Consider the following 24,302-nt stretch of genomic DNA (forward strand, 5'->3'; position numbering starts at 1 on the left):
CCCATTGGCAAATATTTTGTTTGCCTCTTCATCTAAAAACAGTGCACAAGGCCTTCCTCCAGAGTGTGTGACACACCTGTGGACAGGCGCTGCTGCTTCCCATCTCGTCCTTTTGAAGCTGTGGAATTGAAGACTCTCCACATAACTGGATACCTTGCAAAAGATACCAACTCTCAGGGTATGCTCACTTTGCCTACTACATACAGCAAGGTGTCTTTGCAGTTTTTTTTTTTCCAGCTCTAGTCTCTTCTTGCTCCTACACTCTCATCTCTTTGCCCAACCAAAAACCTGCAGCTTGCAGTCATACACCTTCTACCAGAAACCTTACCTTGCTACACTTCCCAAGTCTACATGTAATAGTCACCTCGACTCTTTCATCACACACACACACACACACACACACACACACACACACACACACACACACACACACACACACACACACACACACACACTTGTCTCACCTGTGGAACTTGCTTTCTGAGTCTCTTGTCTCAAGCTCTTCCTTCCCTGATTTCAAGTGTACCACTCACTTCTACCTCATGGTCTCTTCCGTTTTTACCTATGAGCTTTACTGCACCCTGGAGACCCTGTTCCTCAGATATTGAACCAGTTTTCCTCTCCCAACAGACCAGCAGTTTACTGGTACTCCCGGCTGAATTCTTAGCATGCAGAACGGTTTTGAAGATGGCATCCCAACAACTTTCACGCATAATTCCTCCTCTTGTGCTTCAATGCATCCATATGTTCCTATCCTACTGTTTTCCTTCTGCTCCGTTTTGTGTTTTCTGACCCTTTGCCCCCAGTTATTATGCTCTTCCATGAGGGTCAACACTCAATGAAGAAAAACTCGTGAGAAGCAATTTGTCATACATAGGAAACATATGCGTTACTTTGAGAAAATTACACTGATAAGAAAATCTACTTATTGACAGTTTAATATTTATTCAAAACGCCACACTGTATATTGATTATATTAATGTCTGCCGTTCACAATCATATTTAGCACTACCGAGGCAGTGTGTGGATCCCCTGCCGGACATGGGTGTAGCTCGGCAGGACAGTGCAGCAAACACAGGTGTCAGGTTTGTGAAGTGTGCCAGACTATCGCATGGCACAGCAAATTTCCTTTATCAACAGCCTATTATTTCTCCTTTCATCGCAGCATGATGGCTGGTTCCATGGAGCCTGGAAGCAGCTCTTTGTAGGTTGAGAGAGCTTTCTGAAAAGTGATTTCAGTGCTTCCACGGTTGGAGGGAGCGCTTAAGCACAAGTGCTTATAACAGAAGTGGGGCCAATCAGATATCAGCCAAAGTAGACGCATTGGTCCACCAACATGAACCAGGACAGCATCCCTCGACAACATGAAGATAATGACAAATTAATAAAAAATCAAAGATCAGGGAATTTCATTTTTCTCGCAATAATTGGACAAAGCATCAAGTGTGGCCTCCAGTTCATCCAGTACCTACACCCACGATTACCGTCACAGCACATGAAAGACAAATGGTACCGGTCATTTCAATCTTTCCGCGTGATGCGATTCAGTCTGCATTTACCTGTGGTTCAAACATTTCACTGAGTTGTCGAAGGATTGTACGAAATATATTTGCAGTGTTGCCCTGTCAGCCTCACATCCTTCAATGAGATATGCCTTCCGCATTTTGTCCTTTTGAGTGTACATAATGAAGCAGTTCCATTGCAACCCCCACTAGGCATGATCGATAGTGCAGGCTGCGGATATCGAACCCTTGTTACTCTTCCCACCAGCCTGTGGTGTACCGGTACTCCCAGCTGAATCCTCAGGATGCGAAACCGCTTCCAAGGTGGCATCCCAACGACGTTGATGGATGGATATCGGCTTTAGGCTAAACACATGCCAAGGGCCTTTTACTTCTCCCCAGAGCCTTGCTGTGCGAGCTAGCTTTGCCTGTTACAGATAGGCCTTAATGAATGCGTGTGGCACCAGCAAATCCGTGAATGCCTGGGAGGGCGAGTTCGTGTTTAATTAGGTTCAACCACAGCAACGGTAACAGTGAAGGGCTTTTCTGCATCCTCAGTCCGATCTTGACGTTTCCCATAAGCCTACCACAAACTAGAAGAATAACCCGTCTGTGTTTTGGTTTGGCAAGACTGAACGAGGGAAGATTTAAGGCTGATAAGACAAAGGCCATTGACAGTGGCCTTTGTCTTATCAGCCTTAAATCTTTTGAATGTAAAAAAAAAAAAAGGGAGGCAGATCCATTGTCAGAAGTTCTAGAGTCTATAGGCTTTCCCTTATTGTTAGTGAATTGATCCTGAAGTAGTTACCACGAGTGATAAGTTGAATTGAAACAATTTCTGCTCATCTGTTACAAATTTTAGGCAAAACGGGACAGTCAGGATTTAAGGTAAGAATAAATGGCCGTACCTCAAAAACAAGAGCTCGTTAGGAGGTTCATCACAAAGGGTCACATTTAGGATAAATTGAGATTGAATCATTTTCCAAGGGTACAGCAATTAACGAAGGCTCTTCCTTTTTTGAAGCATATTCATCGTATACTTCGATTGTGCAACAATTCAGCAAAACATTGCATTATATACTCATAAAACCCAATGACAATCATCACCAATTGAGCTACATCTTGCCACAAAACTAGACCACTTGAAGACATATTAAAATGACCGAATGCAACTTACCAGCAGATTGACATGCCCTTCAGCAATTGCAGTCACAATGGTTCTGGCTTTGCACGAATCATCTGATAATGGTGGAGGTTCCACCCCCGTCAAACTGCAGCCAGGACCTTCCTTTTCTTCTCCCCAAATGGAGATGCCTTTCATTTCACATTCGTCTCCTCTCCCTGCAAATGTGTTTGTATCTTGACCTCCAGTGCTCTTGCAGGCTGCAAATTGTTCCCAAAAACACTGGGTGTCACCTGGAAAGCCCTTGGTTACCCGAGAATGGACACTTAGTGGCACATCTCCACACACTCCTCTCCGAGTCTCTGGCCTTGGTGCTGCTGCTGCATGCTGGGTTGCAGAGCTGCATCCTTGCACAGCCGTTCCCAAATTAGAACAATGTACTCCAGCAGGTGATTTCAGCATGAGGTCGGCTTGTGTGTCTGGAGCTTGTGCCTGATAGTTAGCATAAGGCACATCCAAAATAGAGTCTAGGTCAAGGTCAAAATGTTCAAGATCACCAAGTGATTTCCAAAGGAAGTGGAAGCTGTAAGGTGAGGCCCGTGCTTTTCCTTGGCGGTCCAATGATGATGATGCCCTCAATCTTGACGTGCCAATTTCATCCATTGCTGAGCTACCTTTGCCAAGGTGCCATCGTTTTGACTGTCCTTCAGACTTCTTCAAGGCATATCCAGAATCTTTGTGCCAGTCAGTCTGATGAGGTTTCCCAGGAAGTAGTTGCTTTCTCCGGGTCGTAACACAGCCGGTGGAAACTCCGAACTTCTCCCTTGCACACTCGCTTGGTTCTGAGGCACCAACCTGCAGCGGTATTTTGGAAGTATCCAAGGATGGTTGCTGTGAAGCATGAGGAGGTTGGTGTGTAAGTGGCTGGACACGCCGAACTGGACGAAACTTGCTCTCCGGGAATGATCCAGGAGGAAGTGGACCTGTTTTTCCCACACCACCTGCTAAAGGAAATAAAACATAAATAAACAAATATATATATCACGAGCACATATTGCTATGTTATAAAACAGTGTGGTGTAACAGTACGATGCATGCAATAAATTAAATAAATTAGAAACCTGAGGTTTGCTCCTTTATCAAACCATATAAAGTATTACATATACGAGTTTTTTTTATTTTTTTCAACCCGATGGTTGATAAGTAAATTTTATTTTCAATCAAAAAGTTCTGAAACTACGTTACTTTTGGCAAAACCAATAACTACATATTAGTGGAGTGTACAATATTATTACATCATTCATCCCTTCCCCCTAGTGTTGCTGCATATTTGGTATTATGAGGTTAACATTGTGGGTTAAGTTCCTTCATCCATTCTTACACCTTCATTGAGCCTGGTGTTGGCTTAGTGGTTAGAGTGGCTACCTTGGGATCTTAAGAGTCTGGAGTTTGAGCCCTGTTTCCTGCTGAATTAACACCGGGTGGGGTTGAGTCTGCCATCCTTCCGAGGTTGGTGAAATGAGTGCTACTATAATGGTATCGGGGCACAGCATCAATGGCACAGCCGTGCCCCAAACAAAAAGAGCACCCTGGCAGCCAAGCTGCCATATGCAAGCAAAAGAAGACACCTTCATTTCAGTGTACTGGCAAGGTGAGTGGTCAACAACTGGAAATCTATGTTTCGTCAGAAACTTTTGAAAAGCCTTTACTGTTTGCACGAAGGTATTGCAGAACCCATTCTTTCAAGGACCACTTGAGTGGGTCATGCCAGTGGAACGCATCACAAACAGCTCATTACAGGTATAACGAGAGGGGGAGCACTCAGTAGAGTGCAAAACCTCCGCCGCCAATACTGCTAGGTTACTCAAGTGAACCTGATATCCTATTCATTCAATTTGACGTCAACAGTGCTCACAGAGTTATAGTTTGCAACTTTCCCTTTTACTTTTAACTTTTACATACTCAATTAATTCATCATAACCTCCAGTTATGGGTTATTTATCCTACCCTTTCTTTTTGTCACATAAAGAATTCTCAAGATTCCTTGAGACAGAAATTGATTTTACGTGGGTATATCTACCTGAAGTTCCAAAATCAGCCGCAATTATAATTTAGGCATGTTTTTTGTTGGAAATCACTTATAACATGTAGAAATGCAAAAAAAAAAATAAAAAAATAAATCGAAATTTTGTTGAAAAAAAAGTTGCAAAAATATTTTTTTTCTCTAACAATTTTTTTGGGGGGGTTGGAAATCACTTAAAACATGTATAAATGAAAAAAAAAATTCAAATATTTTTTCAAAATGGCCGCCATAGCGGACATATTGGATTTTGGACCAAGTCCAAAATCTAATGGCATGATCCTTGGACCATACCTAATCCCCCCACCAACTTTCGTCGAAATCCGTCAAGGAGCTTTTCCGTAATGCTGTTCACAAACAAACAAACAAACAAACAAACAGACAAACAAACAGAAAGGGGTGAAAACAGTAACGTCCGATCTTCGATGGCGGAGGTTAACTCGAGGGGGAGCACTCGGAAGAGTGCAAAACCTCCACCGCCAATACTGCGAGGTCACTCAAGTGAACCTGATATCCTATTCATTCAATTTAACGTCAAAAGTGCTCACAGAGTTATAGTTTGCAACTTTCCCTTTTACTTTTACATACTCAATTCAATCGTCATAACTAGATTCCTTGAGGCAGAAATTGATTTTACGTGGGTATATCCACCTGAAGTTCCAAAATCAGCCGCAATTATAATTTTAGCATGTTTTTTGTTGGAAATCACTTATAACATGCAGAAATGCAAAAAAGGAAATCGAAATTTTGTTGAAAAAAAAGTTGCAAAAAAATTTTTTTTTTGGGGGGGGGGGGGAGGTTGGAAATCACTTAAAACATGTAGAAATGCAAAAAAAAAAAAATCAAATATTTTTTCAAATTGGCCGCCATGGAGGCCATATTGGATTTTGGACCAAGTCCAAAATCTAACGGCATGTTCCTTGGACCAGACCTAATTCCCCACCAAGTTTCGTCGAAATCCGTCGAGGAGTGTTTCCGTAATACTGTTCACAAAACAAACAAACAAACAAGCAGTCATAGACTGGGACTTACGAAATCGTCAACTTGACCTCTGACCTTGTCTAATAAAAGCTGTCTCGAGAGAAGGTAGCGACGCAAACCAGAAGTTTCTACGAAGATTCTATACCAAAACCACCAAAAATTGTAACGTCAAAGGAAGCAAAAATCTCCATTACTCCATGCAATTATTTTATCAGAGTCACAAAACCGTAATATTCGGCCATGCACCAACAATCTTTACATAATCCGATGGCTTAGCGAGTCAGGCATGCGACGATAACCTTTATTCGGATAAAAAATGACTTTTAAACACCATCTTTATTGAAAAAACCGTCAGCGCGCACACGGAAAACCATTACGTGATCAATGCCGCCACTGCTCAAGTGCACTGCACCACGTGACGACCCGTGACGCAGCGAGTGAACTATTTTTTATACAATCTTAAAACGTCTACAAAACATCCGATTTTTACCAGAATTTCGACAACCGAATTTTAAGTGTCCAAAGCGATCGCAAAAACCGAAGACAAAATTAAAATCGAAGTTAAAACGAACTCGTAATGTCGAGCAAAGCAAAAATCTCCATTTCTGCACGTAATTATTCAATATTATTTTATCAAAGTCACAAAACCGTATTATTCGGCCATCCACCAACAATCTTTCCATAATCCGACGGCTTTGCGAGTCAGGCATGCGACGATAACCTTTATTGGGATAAAAAATGACTTTTAAACACCATCTTTATCGAAAACACCGTCAGCGCGCACACGGAAAACCTAACCGTGACTCAACGACGCGTCTGCTCGAGCGCACTGCATCACGTGACGACCCGTGACGCGTCGAGTGAAATATTTTTATACAATCTTAAAACGTCTCCAAAACATCCGATTTTTACCATAATTTCGACAACCGAGTTTTAAGCGTCCCAAGCGATCGAAAAACCGAAGACAAAATTAAAATTGAAGTTAAAATGAACTCGTCACGTCGACCGAAGCAAAAATACTCCATTTCTCCACATGAATTTACGGAATTATGTTTGACCTCACTATGACCTTGACCTTCGACCGATTTTGACCAAAATCTAATCAGCGCTAGCCATCACCCTCCTGAATCACTTAGTGTAATTTGACATTGGTAGCTTCTTCCGTTCTCGAGTTATTTGTACCAAACCATCAAAAATCGAATATTTGACCTCACCGTGACCTTGACCTTTGACCGATTTTGACCAAAATATAATCAGCACTAGCCATCACCCTCCTGAATCACCTGGTGTAATTTGACATTGGTAGCTTCTTCCGTTCTCGAGTTATCGTGCCTACAAACAAACAAACAAGCATTCATAGACTGGTACTTACGAAATCGTCAACTTGGACTCTGACGTTGTCGAATAAAAGCTGTCTCTCGAGAAGGTAGCAAAGCAAACCAGAAGTTTCTACGATGATTCTGTACCAAACCATCAAAAATCGAATGTTTTGGATGTTTGACCTCACTGTGACCTTGACCTTTGACCGATTTTGACCAAAATCTAAACAGTGCTAGCCATCACCCTCCTGAATCACGTGGGGTTATTTGACATTGGTAGCTTCTTCCGTTCTCGAGTTATCATTTTTTGGATGTTTGATCTCACTGTGACCTTGACCTTTGACCTATTTTGACCAAAATCTAATCAGCACTAGCCAACACCCTCTTGAATCATGTGGTGTAATTTGACATTGGTAGCTTCTTCCGTTCTCGAGTTATCTTTACCAAACCATCAAAAATCGAATATTTGACCTCACCGTAACCTTGACCTTTGACCGATTTTGACCAAAATCTAATCAGCACTAGCCAACAACCTCTTGAATCACGTGGTGTAATTTGACATTGGTAGCTTCTTCCGTTCTCGAGTTATCGTGCCTAAAAAAAAAAAAAAAAAAAAAAAACAGTCATAGACTGGTACTTACGAAATTGTCAACTTGACCTCTGACCTTGTCTCATAAAAGCTGTCTAGAGAAGGTAGCGACGCAAACCAGAAGTTTCTACGATGATTCTGAACCAAACCATAAAAAATCGTAACGTCGACCGAAGCAAAAATCTCCATTTCTCCACGCAATTATTTTATATTATTTTATCAAAGTCACAAAACCGTAATATTCCGCCATCCACCAACTATCTTTACATAATCCAATGGCTCAGCGAGTCAGGCATGCGACGATAACCTTTATTGGGATAAAAAATGACGTTTAAACACCATCTTTATCGAAAACACCGTCAGCGCGCACACGAAAAACCTTTACGTGACTCAACGACGCGTCTGCTCGAGCGCACTGCATCACATGACGACCTATGATGCGTCGAGTGAAATATTTTTTCTACAATCTTAAAACGTCTCCAAAACATCCGATTTTTACCAGAATTTTGACAACCGAGTTTTAAGCGTCCTAAGCGGTCGCAAAAACCGAAGACAAAATTAAAATCGAAGTTAAAACGAACTCGTAACGTCAAGCGAAGCAAAAATACTCCATTTCTCCACATGAATTTACGGAATTATGTTTGACCTCACTATGACCTTGACCTTTGACCGATTTTGACCAAAATCTAATCAGCGCTAGCCATCACCCTCCTGAATCACTTGGTGTAATTTGACATTGGTAGCTTCTTCCGTTATCGAGTTATCGTGCCTACAAACAAACAAACAAGCAGTCATAGACTGGTACTTACGAAATCATCAACTTGACCTCTGACCTTGTCTAATAAAAGCTGTCTCTAGAGAAGGTAGCGACTCAAACCAGAAGTTTCTACGATGATTCTGTACCAAACCATCAAAAATCAAATGCTTTGGATGTTTGACCTCACTGTCACCTTGACCTTTGACTGATTTTGACCAAAATCTAATCAGCGCTAGCCACCACCCTCCTGAATCACGTGGTGTAATTTGACATTGGTAGCTTCTTCAGTTCTCGAGTTATTTTTTTTATTCTTTGACCTCACTGTGACCTTGACCTTTGACCGATTTTGACCAAAATCTAATCAGTGCTAGCCATCGCCCTCCTGAATCACGTGGTGTAATTTGACATTTGTAGCTTCTTCCGTTCTCGAGTTATCTGTACCAAACCATCAAAAATCGAATATTTGACCTCACTCTGACCTTGACCTTTGACCGATTTTGACCAAAATCTAATCAGCACTAGCCATCACCCTCCTGAATCACGTGGTGTAATTTGGCATTGGTTGCTTCTTCCGTTCTCGAGTTATCGTGCCTACAAACAAACAAACAAGCAGTCATAGACTGGTACTTACGAAATCATCAACTTGACCTCTGACCTTGTTTAATAAAAGCTGTCTCTCGAGAAGGTAGCGACGCAAACCAGAAGTTTCTACGATGATTCTGTTCCAAACCATCAAAAATAGAATGTTTTGGATGTTTGAACTCACCGTGACCTTGACCTTAGACCGATTTTGACCAAAATCTAATCAGTGCTAGCCACCACCCTCCTGAATCACGTGGTGTAATTTGACATTGGTAGCTTCTTCCATTCTTGAGTTATCATTTTTTGGATGTTTGACCTCACTGTGACCTTGACCTTTGACCGATTTTGACCAAAATATAATCAGCACTAGCCATCACCCTCCTGAATCACGTGGTGTAATTTGACATTGGTAGCTTCTTCCGTTCTCGAGTTATCTGTACCAAACCATCAAAAATCGGATATTTGACCTCACTGTGACCTTGACCTTTGACCGATTTCGACCAAAATCTAATCAGCACTTGCCATCACCCTCCTGAATCACGTGGTGTAATTTGACATTGGTAGCTTTTTTCCGTTCTCGAGTTATCGTGCCTGCAAACAAACAAACAAACAAACATACAAACAAACAAACAAACAGAAACGGAAGTCATCAATATACTTATGAAATCTTTAGATTTCATAAGTAACAAACAAACAGAAACGGAAGTCATCAATATACTTACGGAATCTTTAGATTTCGTAAGTTACAAAGAGAAAGGGGTGAAAACAGTAACCTCCATCCATCTTCGATGGCAGAGGTTAACAATTTGGAACACCTAGTTCTGCGTTTGTGAATCAAAAATTAACTTCTGGTGGACTTTTTGAAAAAGGGGATCGGCATCATTTTAATAACCATTATGTAAATAAAGGGCACTTGCTCAATCTTAACACCAATCCTCCATCACGTTTCCAAACAAGGTAGTGATAATTAAACAGCGAAAGCAAAGCAGAGGACTTGGTCCCACGCACACCCTCATCAATATCAATCATGTTATCAGAAAATGATGTCCATAAGGAACTCAACGTTTAACCTCATTCCTTCAAAGTTTCATTCATGAAAGGGAAAAAGCAATATTCCCATTCCAAAGTGCATCACAACAAACGTTCAGATGGAGGAACTCCCCTCGGTTACAAAACAAACAGACTTTTCTTGTACTAAATATGTCACATGTTTAGATAATTTTCAACTCCATCAGAAAGACCTTCTTAAATTGCAAAAAGGAGTTTTCAATGATGGACGGAATCATCCTTCGTGTTTTGGAATCCATTTCCCTTCAATAACATCAGGTGACAATGGCATCATCGAAACAAAATCTGAACAGCACTGCTATTTGGAACATCAATGGGGAGAGCGGAGAGGGATTCACTATTCAAGTGTAGCTGCACACCCTTGTGCTCAGGATACAAATCAAAGGCCAATCACTCCATGTTTAAATAAGGTTCCAAAATAATGATCACATTAGATGGATGTTACATTGAAGGTGAAGAATGCCAATGGTTAAAAAATAAATAAATGAAGTTAATGAGCAGCCCAATGATGTGTTCTCTCTGCTCTTCAATGAGCCTCGATTTTGGAAAAATAAACAAACTTAAAGAAAGTAAAAAAACCCTGCAAATATTATTGTCCACCATTTATACGCACAGTCTTCATCTTCTTTCGCATGCAGCGCACATGGCTGCTGGTCACATTATTTGCTGGGAAGCACGGCTGTGCCTCTTTGAACATGAATTTGAAATAATTGTTCAGGTTGAAGCCAACTCTTCGTGAGGAACACTGTGGGATCTTTATCGTTCACCAACTAATTCCGGCAGACGGGACGCTGAGTTAAAAGTCCATGCGCGGAATGGCACACAATTTGGGAGTGGTGCTCTTTGCTGTCTCGCCATGCATGCTGATGACCATGCGGGGTGGCAGTTTATAGCTGGGTTGAGATTCAAACCCACGCTAGACTGATTAGGAGAATGTGCAATGTGCATACCTCTCAGGCTATCCAGGCAGTCCTTGTACAGGTATGTAGCGTTAACTACACATGGCAGTACTTCTATCACCACAGCACAGAATGCACCACATCTCATGGAATGGTGTGTTTAAATCACGTGATTTACCCACACATTCAATTCCTCCAAGATCATTGCACTTTGGTTAAGTCACTCGATTCAAATACATGACTGCACGGAGTGTGACATTTTGTGGCAAAGAAGAAATGTTTCTCCCATTCTGGATTGATTTCGATACTCTTCAATTGTGGATGGCACGTGACATTAAACACGGTCTATTTATCTCATCTAAAGCCATCACCTTGTACATCTTCAATAAATTCCAAAGGGTAACCTTTCCCAGAAAAGGTTGGTTTGATCTTTTCCAATAAAAGCAGAGGGGTATATCTGCCATGCTTGCTCCAGACGACAAGCTTTCTTCACCATTACTCTGGCCCTCTTGGCAGATGCATCTCGCATGTCGGATTCTTCTCCTGCGTTCTGTTATGCTAACCGCAAGAACACGCCGAGGGTCAATCTTCTTTTGTACAATCTCTGCCCAATACACGAACATTGCATCCAGAGCATGATGTATAATCTCCATCTCTCGCTGTCGGAATGATAAATGGGGACGCCTTTAATGTCTGTGAACAACCACATCAGTTGCTAAATCCAGCGAGAGAATCGAGTTATCTTGGCATTCTTTATTTCCGAGTTCTGTTGTTCCGGATGTACCCTCTTCCATGAACGCCTGGTCATCTTTACACCATCTGCACCATGGGCTATGGACCCGGCATAGTGAGTGGCCTGACTCACACTCCACAACTAGCTGCCCAATTTCTCCATCTTTTCAATTGCTGCTCCATTAACTTACACAGGGTGTGATTCCTTTTTTACAGGCTTACTTACTTACACTTACACAGGCTTTTTTTTACAGGTTCACAGCCCTTTTATACAGGCTTAATTACACTTTCAAAGGCTTTTTTTTTACAGGTTCACAGGTCTTTTTTACAGGCCTAATTACACTTTCACAGGCTTTTTACAGGTTCACAGGTCTTTTTTACAGGCTTAATCACACTTTCACAGTTCTTTTTCACAGGCTTTTTTTTTACAGGTTCACAGGTCTTTTTTACAGGCTGAATCACACTTTCACAGTTCTTTTTCACAGGCTTTTTACAGTTTCACAGGTCTTTTTCACAGGCTTTTTTTTTTTTTTTTTACAGGTTCACAGGTCTTTTTTACAGGCTTAATTACACTTACACATTTTTTTTTTTGTTACAGGTTCACAGGTCCTTTCGGGCTTTTTTTTTTACAGGTTCACAGGCCTTTTTTACTGGCTTAATTACACTTACACATTTTTTTTTTTTTACAGGTTCCCAGGTCCTTACGGGCTTTTTTATTTACAGGTTCACAGGCCTTTTTTACAGGCTTAATTACACTTACACAGGCTTTTTACAGGTTCACAGGCCTTTTTTGCAGGCTTGATTACACTTTCACAGGCTTTTTTTTACAGGTTCACAGGTCTTTTTTACAGACTTAATTACACTTACACATGCTTTTTTTTTTACAGGTTCACAGATCTTTTTACAGGCTTAATTACACTTAAGGCGCTGTCACACCTTGACGTTTTCGCCAGCAATGGCAACGTATAAAAATGTATGTAAAACGTTGGCATACGCTGAAGTTTTGAGGTTTTTTTTAAGTTTTGGTCATATTCATAACGTGTTGGTCGTATGCATAATATATTAGTAATGGGCACAGAACGTTTCGTTGTGTTATAGATAACTTATACCAACGAATGCTTAGCATGTTGTCGGCGTTCACAACCTATGCCCAACGACAGTTTAACTTAGGCATAGCACGCTGCACATATCGCCGACGAACTCGTGGCGTAGCCTGTTAAAAGGCTGCCGCACGCCGATTTAAATCATAACTGCCTGGAAATTGGAAGTGTCAACATCGCAGTCACACCTTAACGATTTAGCCAGCATATGCCAACCGATGAAAAATGTGTGTAAAACGCTGGCACACGTCGAATACGGTATGGGTAAGTTGTGTATACGTTAGGAGCATGCTGAAAAACGAGGAAGTACACTGTCATATTCCGTGGTACGTCTAGTACGTCGTGAAATTTCAAGCATGCTGAAAATTTTACGACGTACTCGACATATGGCTCACAAGTTCTGCATATGCTGGCATAAGTTCTCTGCACGCTCCGCAATCGTTGACACACGGACACACGTTACTTGTAAGTTACTCATAAGTCAAAACACGTATAAGTAATGTTTAGCATACCCGGAACTTAATTTTTAACCTATGAGTAGCGTGCTTTGAACCTATGAGTAGCGTGCTTTGAACCTATGAGTAGCGTGCTTTGAACCTATGAGTAGCGTGCTTTGAACCTATGAGTAGCGTGCTTTGAACCTATGAGTAGCGTGCTTTGAACCTATGTGTAACGTATCTCAAACGCACATTGTCGTAGGTAGACGAATTTGATTGACGTCTTCCGGATGACCGCAGAAATTACTGAACGTGTTTCTAACTTACATCTACCGTATAATGGCGTATTGGCAGCGTTTAGGGGAATTGATATATATATATATATATATATATATATATATATATATATATATATATATATATATATATATATATATATATATATATATATATATATATATATATATATACAAATGGGCTGCACAAGTGGAACCCGTCAGTGTTCCAGACTCCATGTTGAGTAGATGTCAATGTCAGTCGTATCAGTAGTAGTAGTAGTAGTAGGTGAGCATGTCAGTAGTAGTAGTAGTAGTAGTAGTAGTAGTAGTAGTAGTAGTAGTAGTAGTAGTAATAGTAGTAGGTGAGCGTGTCAGTGGTAGTAATAGTAGTAGTAGGTAAGCGTGTCAGTAGTAGTAGTAGGTGAGCGTGTCAGTAGTAGTAGTATTTAAACGTTGTACTTTTGGGTTGACCTCAAATTTTTGCATGCTTGAAATTTTACGACGTATGCCGGCGTATGACTCACACGTTCCGCTACGCTGGCCATAAGTTGTAGGCACGTTATGCGATCTTTGACACACGTCGACACACGTTACTTGTAAGTTACTTGTAAGTAGTAGTAGTGGGTGAGCGTAGTAGTAGTAGTAGTTGTAGTAGTAGTTGTTGTAGTAGTAGTAGTAGTAGGTCCATGTCAGTAATAGTAGGTGAGCGTGATGGGGAGGGTGTGGGTGATGATGGATCCTCGTTGCATCCACGAATAGGAGACTACTTTGCACCATTGTTCGATGTTCTTTTCGGCTATTTTTTTTTCTCATTCCCACGATGAACTATTTTTTTGTTTCAGTTTTGAAAGTATTCAAAACGACTTGGACAAATGCATAATGTACTAGTAATGAACAAAGAACGCTTTGATAACTTATAGATAAGTTATACCAACGATTGATTAGCGTGTTTTAGGCGTCCACAACATATGCCCAACGATAGTCTAACGTATGCATAGCGTGGCAGCGTATCGTCGACGATTACGTGAGGTTTTCTATTCATAGGCTGCACCTTCACTTTTAATAAATGGCTGTCACTCGCCCATTGTTTTCGGACGCTGGTGCTTGGCAATTGAAATCGTTTCCATTGAACGAGTTAAATCGCTTCCACTGGACTATTGAAATGATTTAATAATAATGCTTGGTTATCCTTGGACCCACTCTGGCTAGCAGCTCGTTGAACATCGCTGGGGGCATTCGCAGGAAGTTTATGAAGGATGCATGGTCCTCGTTCCGGAGTTCCACCATGAGCTGGTCATATATGCCGTAATGGCATCGCCTCCCGATCCATGGTCTCACCCAGTTCCTTCTCCTCCGTTCACGTCTTCTTCTCCCGGCTCTATTGGCACGCAACTGGTGCAGGGTCAACTCGATGAGGTCATGTTGATGTTCGAGGACAGGTAGGTATTGTCGTCTCAGCGTTGCCGTATCCTCCATCTCTCGGAATGACATGGACATGTACTCACCACGAAATCTAAAAAAAGACGGGTTCCTCCTGCGAAGCCCCTTTTTATATACCAATTCCCCTAATCGCTGCCAATACGCCATTATACGGTATCTGTAAGTTATATATCTGTTATACGGTATCTATTATACGGTATCTGTAAGTCATTAAGTTCTGTTGTCGTCCTGAAGACGTCAAGTATGTCTACGTCTTTTTCAAGTAACGTGTTGTGAAGTGTGAACAACGTTTGTGTAGCGTGCCTACAACACGTTACTCATAGGTTAGAAATAAGTTTCGGGTATGCTAAACATTACCTCGACGTGTTTCGACTAATGAGTAACTTACAAGTAACGTGTGTCGACGTGTGTCAAAGATCGCATAACGTGCCTACAACTTATGGCCAGCGTAGCGGAACGTGTGAGTCATACGCCGGCATACGTCGTAAAATTTCAAGCATGCAAAAATTTGAGGTCAACCCAAAAGTACAACGTTTAAAGCCAGCGTACTACGACTTATGGCAGTGTTTTTCAGTGTGCTTTTAACGTATACAAAACGTACCAATAACGTATTCGACGTGTGCCAGCGTTTTAGACAAATTTTTCATAAATCGGCATACGCTGGCTAAATCGTCAAGGTGTGACAGCGGCTTTACACAGGCTTTTTTTTACAGGTTCACAGGTCTTTCTTAGAGGCTTAATTGCACTTACACAGGCTTTTTTTTAACAGGTTCACAGGTCTTTTTTACAGGGTTCCTTACACTTACTAACATAGACTTACAAAACCACAGGGCGCGATTCCATAGAAAATGCAATTTGATAAACTATGAGTGAAAGAAAAACAAATCTCACATTCAGGCTGTGGCCAAGATTGTATTTTATTATTTAATTCATTTTATAAAATATTTTTCAAAATTGTTCATTCATGCAATGCGATGGGATGGCAGATAGAAACAAAAGCGAGTTTAAAACCTTGGGTTAGTGTTTAAGCGTTGCAGTTACAGCAAAAATATGAACAGATCAAAATTTTCTATATCGAGTCCTTCATGACACATTATAAAATGGAAGACCAAGAAGGAACCCGAAGAAGGATCTCGTATTACTAAAAATGTTCATGAATTATTCATCTGTGCAGACTAAGTAGATTTTGCTAAATTATGCATTTGGATTGTGTTTACTTGTTGTTGAATGAAGCCAAATGTAAAACTGTTGCTCAGAAAAATTAAATGGCTTTTGTTTTCATATATTCATCAATGAACATGTGAATGCGTGTTAAAAAAATTACCCCCGTGTGGGGGTGATGGTCATCTCTATAATACCACAAGTTCTCAATGTTCAGTTATGACCGAAGACTGCTGTGCAGCTCGACTGTGCAGTTCTAATGCGCAGCTCGAACTGCGCAGTTTGGTTAAAGATGAGTCAGCATTTTGGCGCGTGCGCACAAAATTATATTTTGAAAATAAATGCCGACGCTTACATTTCGGGTTTTGAAACTTTTGCACCTCCGGCGGAAAATGTATAAATATAAGATTACCCCCGTGTGGGGGTGGCGGTCATCTCTATAATACCACAACTTCTCAATGTTCAGTTATGACCAAAGACTACTGCGCAGCTCGAACTGCGCAGTTTGGTTATAGATGACTTGGCATTTTGGCGCGCACGCACGAAATTATATTTTGACAATAAATGCCGACGTTTACATTTCGGGTTTTGAAACTTTTGCACCTTCGGCAGAAAATGTATAAATATACAAGGTAAAACCAAAACTAGCATTTTAGCTGTTAAAATTAAAAAGTGTTGCGGTGTTCCGAATGAGAGCCGAATATGGTCTATTTCCTGACTTACCACACAGCTGTAGCTGTCTACTGGACACCAATCACCAAATTTATATACTATACTCTCCTCTGAACTAATGCCAACGAGTCCGTCAAATAATGTCCAGTAGGTAGATGGCCAAGAGTCCGTAGAAGTAGGTGGTATAATCACTATCACTCTATGTAGTAGAGTAGGTAGGTACAGAAGCAAATGGCAGACAGACAACTACGACACAAACCAGTCAGTCAATGGATTTGATGGGTAGATACGTAGGCCTAGCCTTTTTGTTTTCCAATCTCTTATGAAAAGTGCAACAGCAACACTGACCACACCACACTACTCACTCTTACTATCCACAGTTCTGTTCGTTCAGTTTAGAATATTCCAGTGGACTCCACTGAACCAACCGATGACTAAGACAACCGATGACTGTGCACTATATGCAGGAATAATGTTTATATGTGTACGACATAAGATAAACGCGGAAGGAAACCGGAAATATCGCAATCGCACATGGCGATTATTTGACGAAGCAGTGCTAAACACCGGAAATATCAAAAACACAACAACACTGTAAAAACTTCATATGACTGGACACCTGTCCCGTCATGTCGGCTGCTGATCAATATTCGTGTCAAAAGAAGGATGGCGTATATCAAAGTGCTGGAAAACAATGGAGATCTCTCTATTGTTTTCCAGCACTTTGGCGTATATTAAACACAACGATATGCCATCCGATATTTTTCGATTCTGATAGCTTCTATGACCTAGGCCTATGGCGATTTGGTGGGGACATTCGGCTATGAGTGGGGGTACCTAAAAAGCTATGCTATGGGCAGGCAGGCAGATTATATAATAGGAGTCAAAAACCAAGAGTTAACGAATACCAAGCACGAGAACGACCTTTACAAGCATGAGTTCCTGTTGCTAGGGTGTAGTGTTCTCGGGTCAGGAGGGATTTTTGGCCAACTTTGAAGTCACGTGACGCGAAAACGAAAGCGAATATCGAAAATCCGGCCTGACCAAATCTAGATATTGTCCCATAGATTCATTTGCTACAATCAAATTCAAGATCGCTTGAGAAATGGCGGAGGAGATAGAATTTGAAAATCGTCATTTTCGCTACTTCAAAGGCCTCGTGACCTTGACCTTTACCTTCGGTGACCTTGAAAGTCATACCATCGTGTACGTCTCATCGACCTCTATTATATCAGGATCACTAATGACCAGATCTCCCGCTTCAACTTCATTGTGAACGGACGGATGGACGGACGGATCGAAGGACATCGACACCAATATTATTAGGTCATGCTCAAAGAGTTGACCTAAAAAGGCTAAAAATGTGTTTTATATTTATATTTCATTTCTCCTTCCTTCCTTCTTTGCGAATCACATCGGCGTTTTTGGCCATCTTCCAGATCACGTGACGATCAAGCGGGAAGGAAATTCAAAAATCTGTCCGGTTCGATACAAGATAATATTTTTTACTATCATAATCAATAAACAGTTGCCGAATATCTTGTAGAATGGCAGACTAGATAGGTTTTGAAAATGGCGATTTTTATAACTTGCGTGACCTCGTGACCTTTACCCTGACCTTGAACCCGGACAAAAGTTATATCGTTGTGCAACACTCATCGACCTCTACCCACATACTAAGTTTCATCAAGATCGGAAAGAAATTTTTTTGGCGGACGGACAGACGGACGGACGGACATTTGGTCCGGGTTTATTAGGTCATCTCGGTAGAGATGACCTTAAAAAGGTATGCAAGTTAAACATTTCTCAACTTGCCATAAATGTACCCAAAGTTCTGTCAGGTGCAGGAGCTTCCACACCATACTCTATGCAGCCAAAAATAACGTTTTCCACTTTTGGTCTGCCCTAAATTTTGTCAAGACATTCTCACAATACGCACTAATTGCAATATCCGCACACCGGTAACCTTTGGGAGTGTGTGTTGATGTTGACGACAGATCTGCCCTCATGGGAAATTAAAAAAACATTGACAAAATATTTTTTGATTTCCAAACCCTGATGTCATGGTTGTAACAATGTAATGTGAGAGAGGGAAGGGACAAAATAATTTGGAACTTGCACCGCACTCGGTAGAGCACATACCTCCACCAGGCTGACATGTTGTATTCCACTGATGGGCTGAATCTGGATCCAGACCTGAAATAAAATCGAATCGGCCTGTTCCTCTCACCTACCCCCCCCCCCCCCGCCCCCCAACTCATCCACCAAATCTTGTCTCAACTCATCCATAACTTTTTGAGACATCGTGCTGTGTCCCATTTCTGGCCATATCTCTCATTAGTGAAGAACGACTTAAAAACTTCTAGTATCCGGATCCAAACCCCAACAAAATCGATTCAATTCATTATTGTCACACACCCAACCTGAACACCAACTTTCGTCTGAATCCGTCCATTATGTTTTGAGATATCCTGCTCACAGACAGACAGACAAACAGACAGGGGGTGAAAACACAACCTCCGTCCACCGATGATGGTCGAGGTAATTAAAAGGTGTTCGGTATAATGATGTACGTGATGATAATAAACAGAAATTTTTGGCAGAGTTTGCTTTCAAAAGCAAAAATGAAAAAAGGAAATCTACAGAAAAAAAGATGCAATAAATGACAAAGTTTGGGGCTGCCAGAGAGAGTGAGTGGAGAGATAGAGAATAAAAAATTGAGGAGAGGGTGAGGTTAAGGACAGATCTCAACAGGACATGACCGTGGAACACGACCTAAAAAGGGCAGTGTGCTTCCAGCCACGTAGATTTTCCACAGCGCGTCACAGCTACTGTTTTCAATGGTTGATGTGAAACTTATGAAAAAAAAAAACCTCGATTCATAAAGCCAGAGGAAACTATGAGGGCAAACACCTATGCTGAAAACATAAAAACACTTCACTAGCAAATCCAGAAAATCCAGTAATGCAAAAAAGAAGAAAGGGATAGAAGAGAGCAATCAAGATCCCACCATTTTTGGTACGTATGAGTAATCGGGACGAGGCCATGAACATCAGAATGTGTTAATTGGAAAAGTTTGGGAGAAAGTAGAAAGCCTGCATTTACAACCAACCAAGACCAGACCACTCGTGTTTGATGAACACAACTGCAATCAGCAATCGTACTAGCATTTGTACTCGCAGATAAGTGAAATCTCCGAAAGCGGATTTCAGAAACAAAACAATTTCATATTCACTTGCAAGCACAATAAAATGACAATCGCATCGATTTTATTGTTTGTTTGTTTTGCCTTTAAATTACGAAGCTAATTTTCTTGTTTCCTCCGCCACCAAAGGTGGATGGAGGTAACGTTTTCACTCCTTTCTGTTTGTCTATTTGTCTGCCTGTGTGTGAACAGGATATCTCAAAAAGTTGTGGACGGATTCGGACAAAACTTGGTGGATGAGTTCGTTCGGTGATGAGAACAAGCCGATTTGATTACGGTTAAAATCTGGATGCAGATCCGGCCTATCAGTGGGATACAAAACGTAAATTGTTCAGCCTGGAGTTGGTATGCGCTCTTCCGAGTGCCGTTCCAGTTATTCATGTTCTTGAGAGATACCATCAAAAACAGTATCAATACGAGTCACAAAACAAACCATCAATATTTCAAACACTAACCTGATAGGCTGGAGTTTGAAGAAGCAGGATCATCATAAGGCCTTTTTGGTGTGATGCCAGTCACGGTGGAATCCTACAAATCACACACAAGGTAAGTGCAATAACATTGTGTTTATTAGTGAGGAAACAGTCTTCGATGAAGTCTAATGATATACATAAATAAATATATATATATATATATGTATTTATATGTACTGTATAAAAAATGAATTGAAATGAAAAGGTATGCTCAAGAAGCTAAAGATTAATCTTCTACAAGCCTCCTGTTACATAGATGCCCTTGAATTCCCAGATATATCAATGTGGAGCACTCATACTGAAGTGAAATGTTCATCATGTAACAACTATCAGTTATATAATAGAGTTGAAAATATCTTACTTAACTTGAAAGGTGCAGCTCCCCCCCCCCCCCAATAAGATCTGGCTAAACATTTACAGTGAAACAGGATGGCTCAGATGTAGCACACTTGCCTTTGAACTGTCTACTTCTGTTTTCAACCCAATTATAAACGGCCCAATTTAATATTTTGAAGGCAAGGCATTGCATCAATGGTTCCCTCTGAAGGACTACAATTGTGGCTCAATCTGCTAATATGAGATGGTGGATATTAAAAATTATTCCAAAGTGTATTACACAAATAATAGGCTCGTGGTCACCGGTAGCTTGGCCTAATTTGATGTACATGTTGACTTAATTCCACTGATGTATTGCACTAGCGGAATAGCCATATGCCCTCCAACCTCCAGATTACAGAAGCGGCGGGCTAAATTCGTAATTAAACCCCGGTCTCCAACGACGACTGCACAGGCCTGAATCAGGTAAGTGGTGACTGGTTCGTCCGACAGACGTGCACAGATTGGAGAGCCGAAACAGCATCACCCGCTGACAATGCCGCTCAGCCGAAATCACTACATCCATAAACAACACGTCCAATATCATCAATTTTTAAAATACGGTATGTCTCAGAATTTCCTGGAAAAAGATGCGATGGCAATTCCTCAAGGTTAAAGGACGGACTGCAGGAGGAGAGAGATGCTGCAATGGACTGAGCAAATACTGCCTTTGAACGAGGCCAGTGAACACAGCCTGAGGCTCCTTGATTGTTCCTTTGCAGACAACACAGCCAAACTCATGAGAATGAACCAGGAAGCAAGTCTTCACGAATGTCAAAGCATAGGTAGTCAGTGCAGAACTCATTTTCTTCGAATTGCCAGTTCTATTCAACACGGTAGCGGCCAGCTCCATTCCATCAAAAAAACAGCCACGAGCACAGCCTGCCAAAGTTAAAGGGAAGGTTATGAATCATTTGAACACATAGCCCCAGGGAGTCATAAGAAGGGTCTGAAAGAAGTGTGTGGCTACAGGTGACAGCCTCGGTTGTTTCATTACGGTACATACTCGCCAGGTTCAGACATTGCACTGGCCATTACCCTCAAGGTATTAGTTCAACAGATAAATTTGCTGAAATGGATTGCAGTGATATAAATCCCTGAATGAGATATTGTTTCAATACGCTTGAAAGTAATCATCTTTGTGTGACACACATGCTAGCGCACGCGGGTTAATCGGCAAATGCTTTACACGACATTAATACATTCATATTATCTTTCTGTGCATCTTTTACAATTCAAATTTTTCATTGAACAATCGCCTTTGCTTTATATTTCCATTTACTTGAGGAAAATAGCCATTCTGATAGAGTGGATAAAGATTTGTTTTTTTCACTCCGCTGGTGTGCGTTTGATTGCCCTCGCTGTTCAGATTCACAAGTACGTAGACGGGAGTGTTTGTTGTCTATAATAAATACTGAACAGAAACTGGCCCGAAATAGGACGCAAGGCTATTGTTAGTGGATGTGTTTGATTGATGGACTTGTGTGAAGATTTTGTGGCTAAGTTGGTGGTGCAAACATGATACATGCTATCAAAAGAAAACCAGAGCGAAGTTGATGTCACGCTATCGCAAACCCCCACACTTCCCACCTAAATCAAACTTTTAAAATGGCAAAAAGTTCCAATAATGACCCAATGTGAAATTTTGAGTTTAAAAAAAAAGTTTCCCCCATTTTGACCCTCGTGACTCGAAGTCTCTCCCCCCAGGACATAAGTCAGGGGTCAAATCCAAAAAATCGTTCCATATTTCATCCATCCCCCGATGTTGATTGCATTTACAAAGTTTCATTTTTAAAAAAGGTTTTAAAATGTGCGCGTCATTGCACTTTTCGGTATTTGACCTTTTGACCCCACCCAGGGTGTCAAAAATGAACAGGGTCAAAAATGACAGTGCTCTTGCACCTTCCTGCCATGTGGCGATCACAACTACCAAGTTTGGTGAATTTCTGCCCAACGGTTTTGAAGATAGTGTGCCGGACAGACAGACAGAGCCAATTACAATATCCCCCCAGTTTGTTTTTTTCTTCTTTTTTTAAAGCATGGGGATAATCAAAGAGTGGAATGGAGTGCACAACCAGGTCTTTGAGTGTACACACATCTGTACAGATTATGAGAACAGATATGAGAAAATATTTATGAGACATCTGCACAGAAGAAATGCAGACATGATAGAGAAATACATGGGATGAAAATGCTCAGACATGAAAAAACATAAAATGTAGATTAAAAATAACAATAAAAAAGGTTTTACAAAATTTTTTTAGTAAAATAAAACAGCAATTCTGGAGATGTAACCCTCTCAGTTCAACGTTCGAAATACGTTGTTTTGTGAAGTGGGGGGAAAAATGTTATTTATCATTGTTTAGCTTTCAAAGACATATAAAAACAGCTTGAAGAAGAAACAAGTGCTGAATGGGAGGCACAAATCAAAAACATAGAGTGGCCAGGAGGCAGGATCTGATCTCTCAAGTTGATGATCATGTCATGAAGCATCTCAGGTCCATTTTCAAAAGCTGAATCAGAAAAAGACCCCCACAAGAAGGTGGTGTTTAAGGATAGAGAACACCCACACTAAGAAACGCATGCAGCCAAACATACCCAAGGCACATATATGAGAGAGAGAGAAAGAGAGAAAAAGAAAGGAGAAGAGAGAGAAGAGAAAGAGAGAGACGACTTTTGTATGCTTTTATTATAAAAGTATCAAAACACACCAGAAAAAGCACACTCCTTAAAAACAAATCCAAACGATTTTACAGCAAAAATAAATTCAACACAAGTCTGAAGACGACAATGGTTCACGAGCGGTATTTGACGATGTAGATTGTTTCAGAAGTCAAGGATGAGACAATGTGATAATGTTTGACCAAGTTATAAAAATGATTAACATGATGTGGTATGAGTGACAGGTTATTAGCTGCAAATGTCGAAAACCCGGTTTCGTTCAACAACTTTAAAAATTTGACCTTTGCATAACCTTTAAAGGTCACAAAACAATGTTGTGGACATTAAAATAAGGAAACAGGATATGTGCTATAGCTTATTGGAATTAGTTCGTCGATGAAGGTCGAAAACCGGGTTCGATTCCCACAACTTTGAAAATTTGACCTTTGTGAACTTTAAAGGTCAAAGGTCAAGGATTATGACCTTTGGTGCAAAACTTCCTCTGGAACATTCCAGGAACAATATAACATCATATAGGCTATATGGCATTTCGCACTCCTCGGATTATCCATACTTTGATGAAATCAGTGTAAAAACATACTTGAAGGGGGCGCCACGGGCAAGGTGTTCGAGATAGAGCAAAATGGTTTCAAGACTTTAGGTGGGGAATGACCTCAAGATTATGCATAAAAAATATTGTCATCCTAGCTCTCAAAGTTTGGGCGGTCGTATGATTTTTATGTCAAAATTCAAAATTTTCTAAGTTCGTGACCTTGTGAACTTGACGTTGGGACGAAAATGAAAAATCGAGCTCCGTGAGGCTATGCAGGTGCCATTGGGCTAACCAAATACCGAAACCCACTAGGAG

The 24,302-nt window shown here is 40.9% G+C and overlaps 2 protein-coding genes across 14 annotated transcripts in view; one reads left to right on the forward strand and one right to left on the reverse strand.

Moving 5' to 3' along the window:
* Positions 1-24,302, forward strand: part of HERC1 (HECT and RLD domain containing E3 ubiquitin protein ligase family member 1) — a 964,782-nt gene that overhangs the window by 498,049 nt on the left and 442,431 nt on the right. The window lies entirely within an intron of this gene.
* LOC147015511 (uncharacterized) overlaps positions 2,641-24,302 on the reverse strand; it is a 284,377-nt gene continuing 262,715 nt past the window's right edge. For 12 of the 13 annotated variants that reach the window (XM_085850328.1, XM_085850320.1, XM_085850327.1 and 9 more), the window contains 2 exons: positions 20,381-20,453; positions 2,641-3,629 (listed from right to left, as the gene is read on the reverse strand). In XM_085850328.1, coding sequence (XP_085706454.1) covers positions 2,656-3,629; positions 20,381-20,453 — 1,047 coding nt within the window. In that variant the 3' untranslated portion in view covers positions 2,641-2,655. The remainder of the gene's footprint in view (positions 3,630-20,380; positions 20,454-24,302) is intronic. The other variant, XM_085850332.1, reaches the window with a different exon arrangement.

The sequence above is a fragment of the Eptatretus burgeri genome, chromosome 12 (genome assembly GCF_056783735.1).
Source record: "Eptatretus burgeri isolate ZD-2024b chromosome 12, Ebu_testis_v1, whole genome shotgun sequence".
NCBI lineage: Eukaryota > Metazoa > Chordata > Myxini > Myxiniformes > Myxinidae > Eptatretus > Eptatretus burgeri.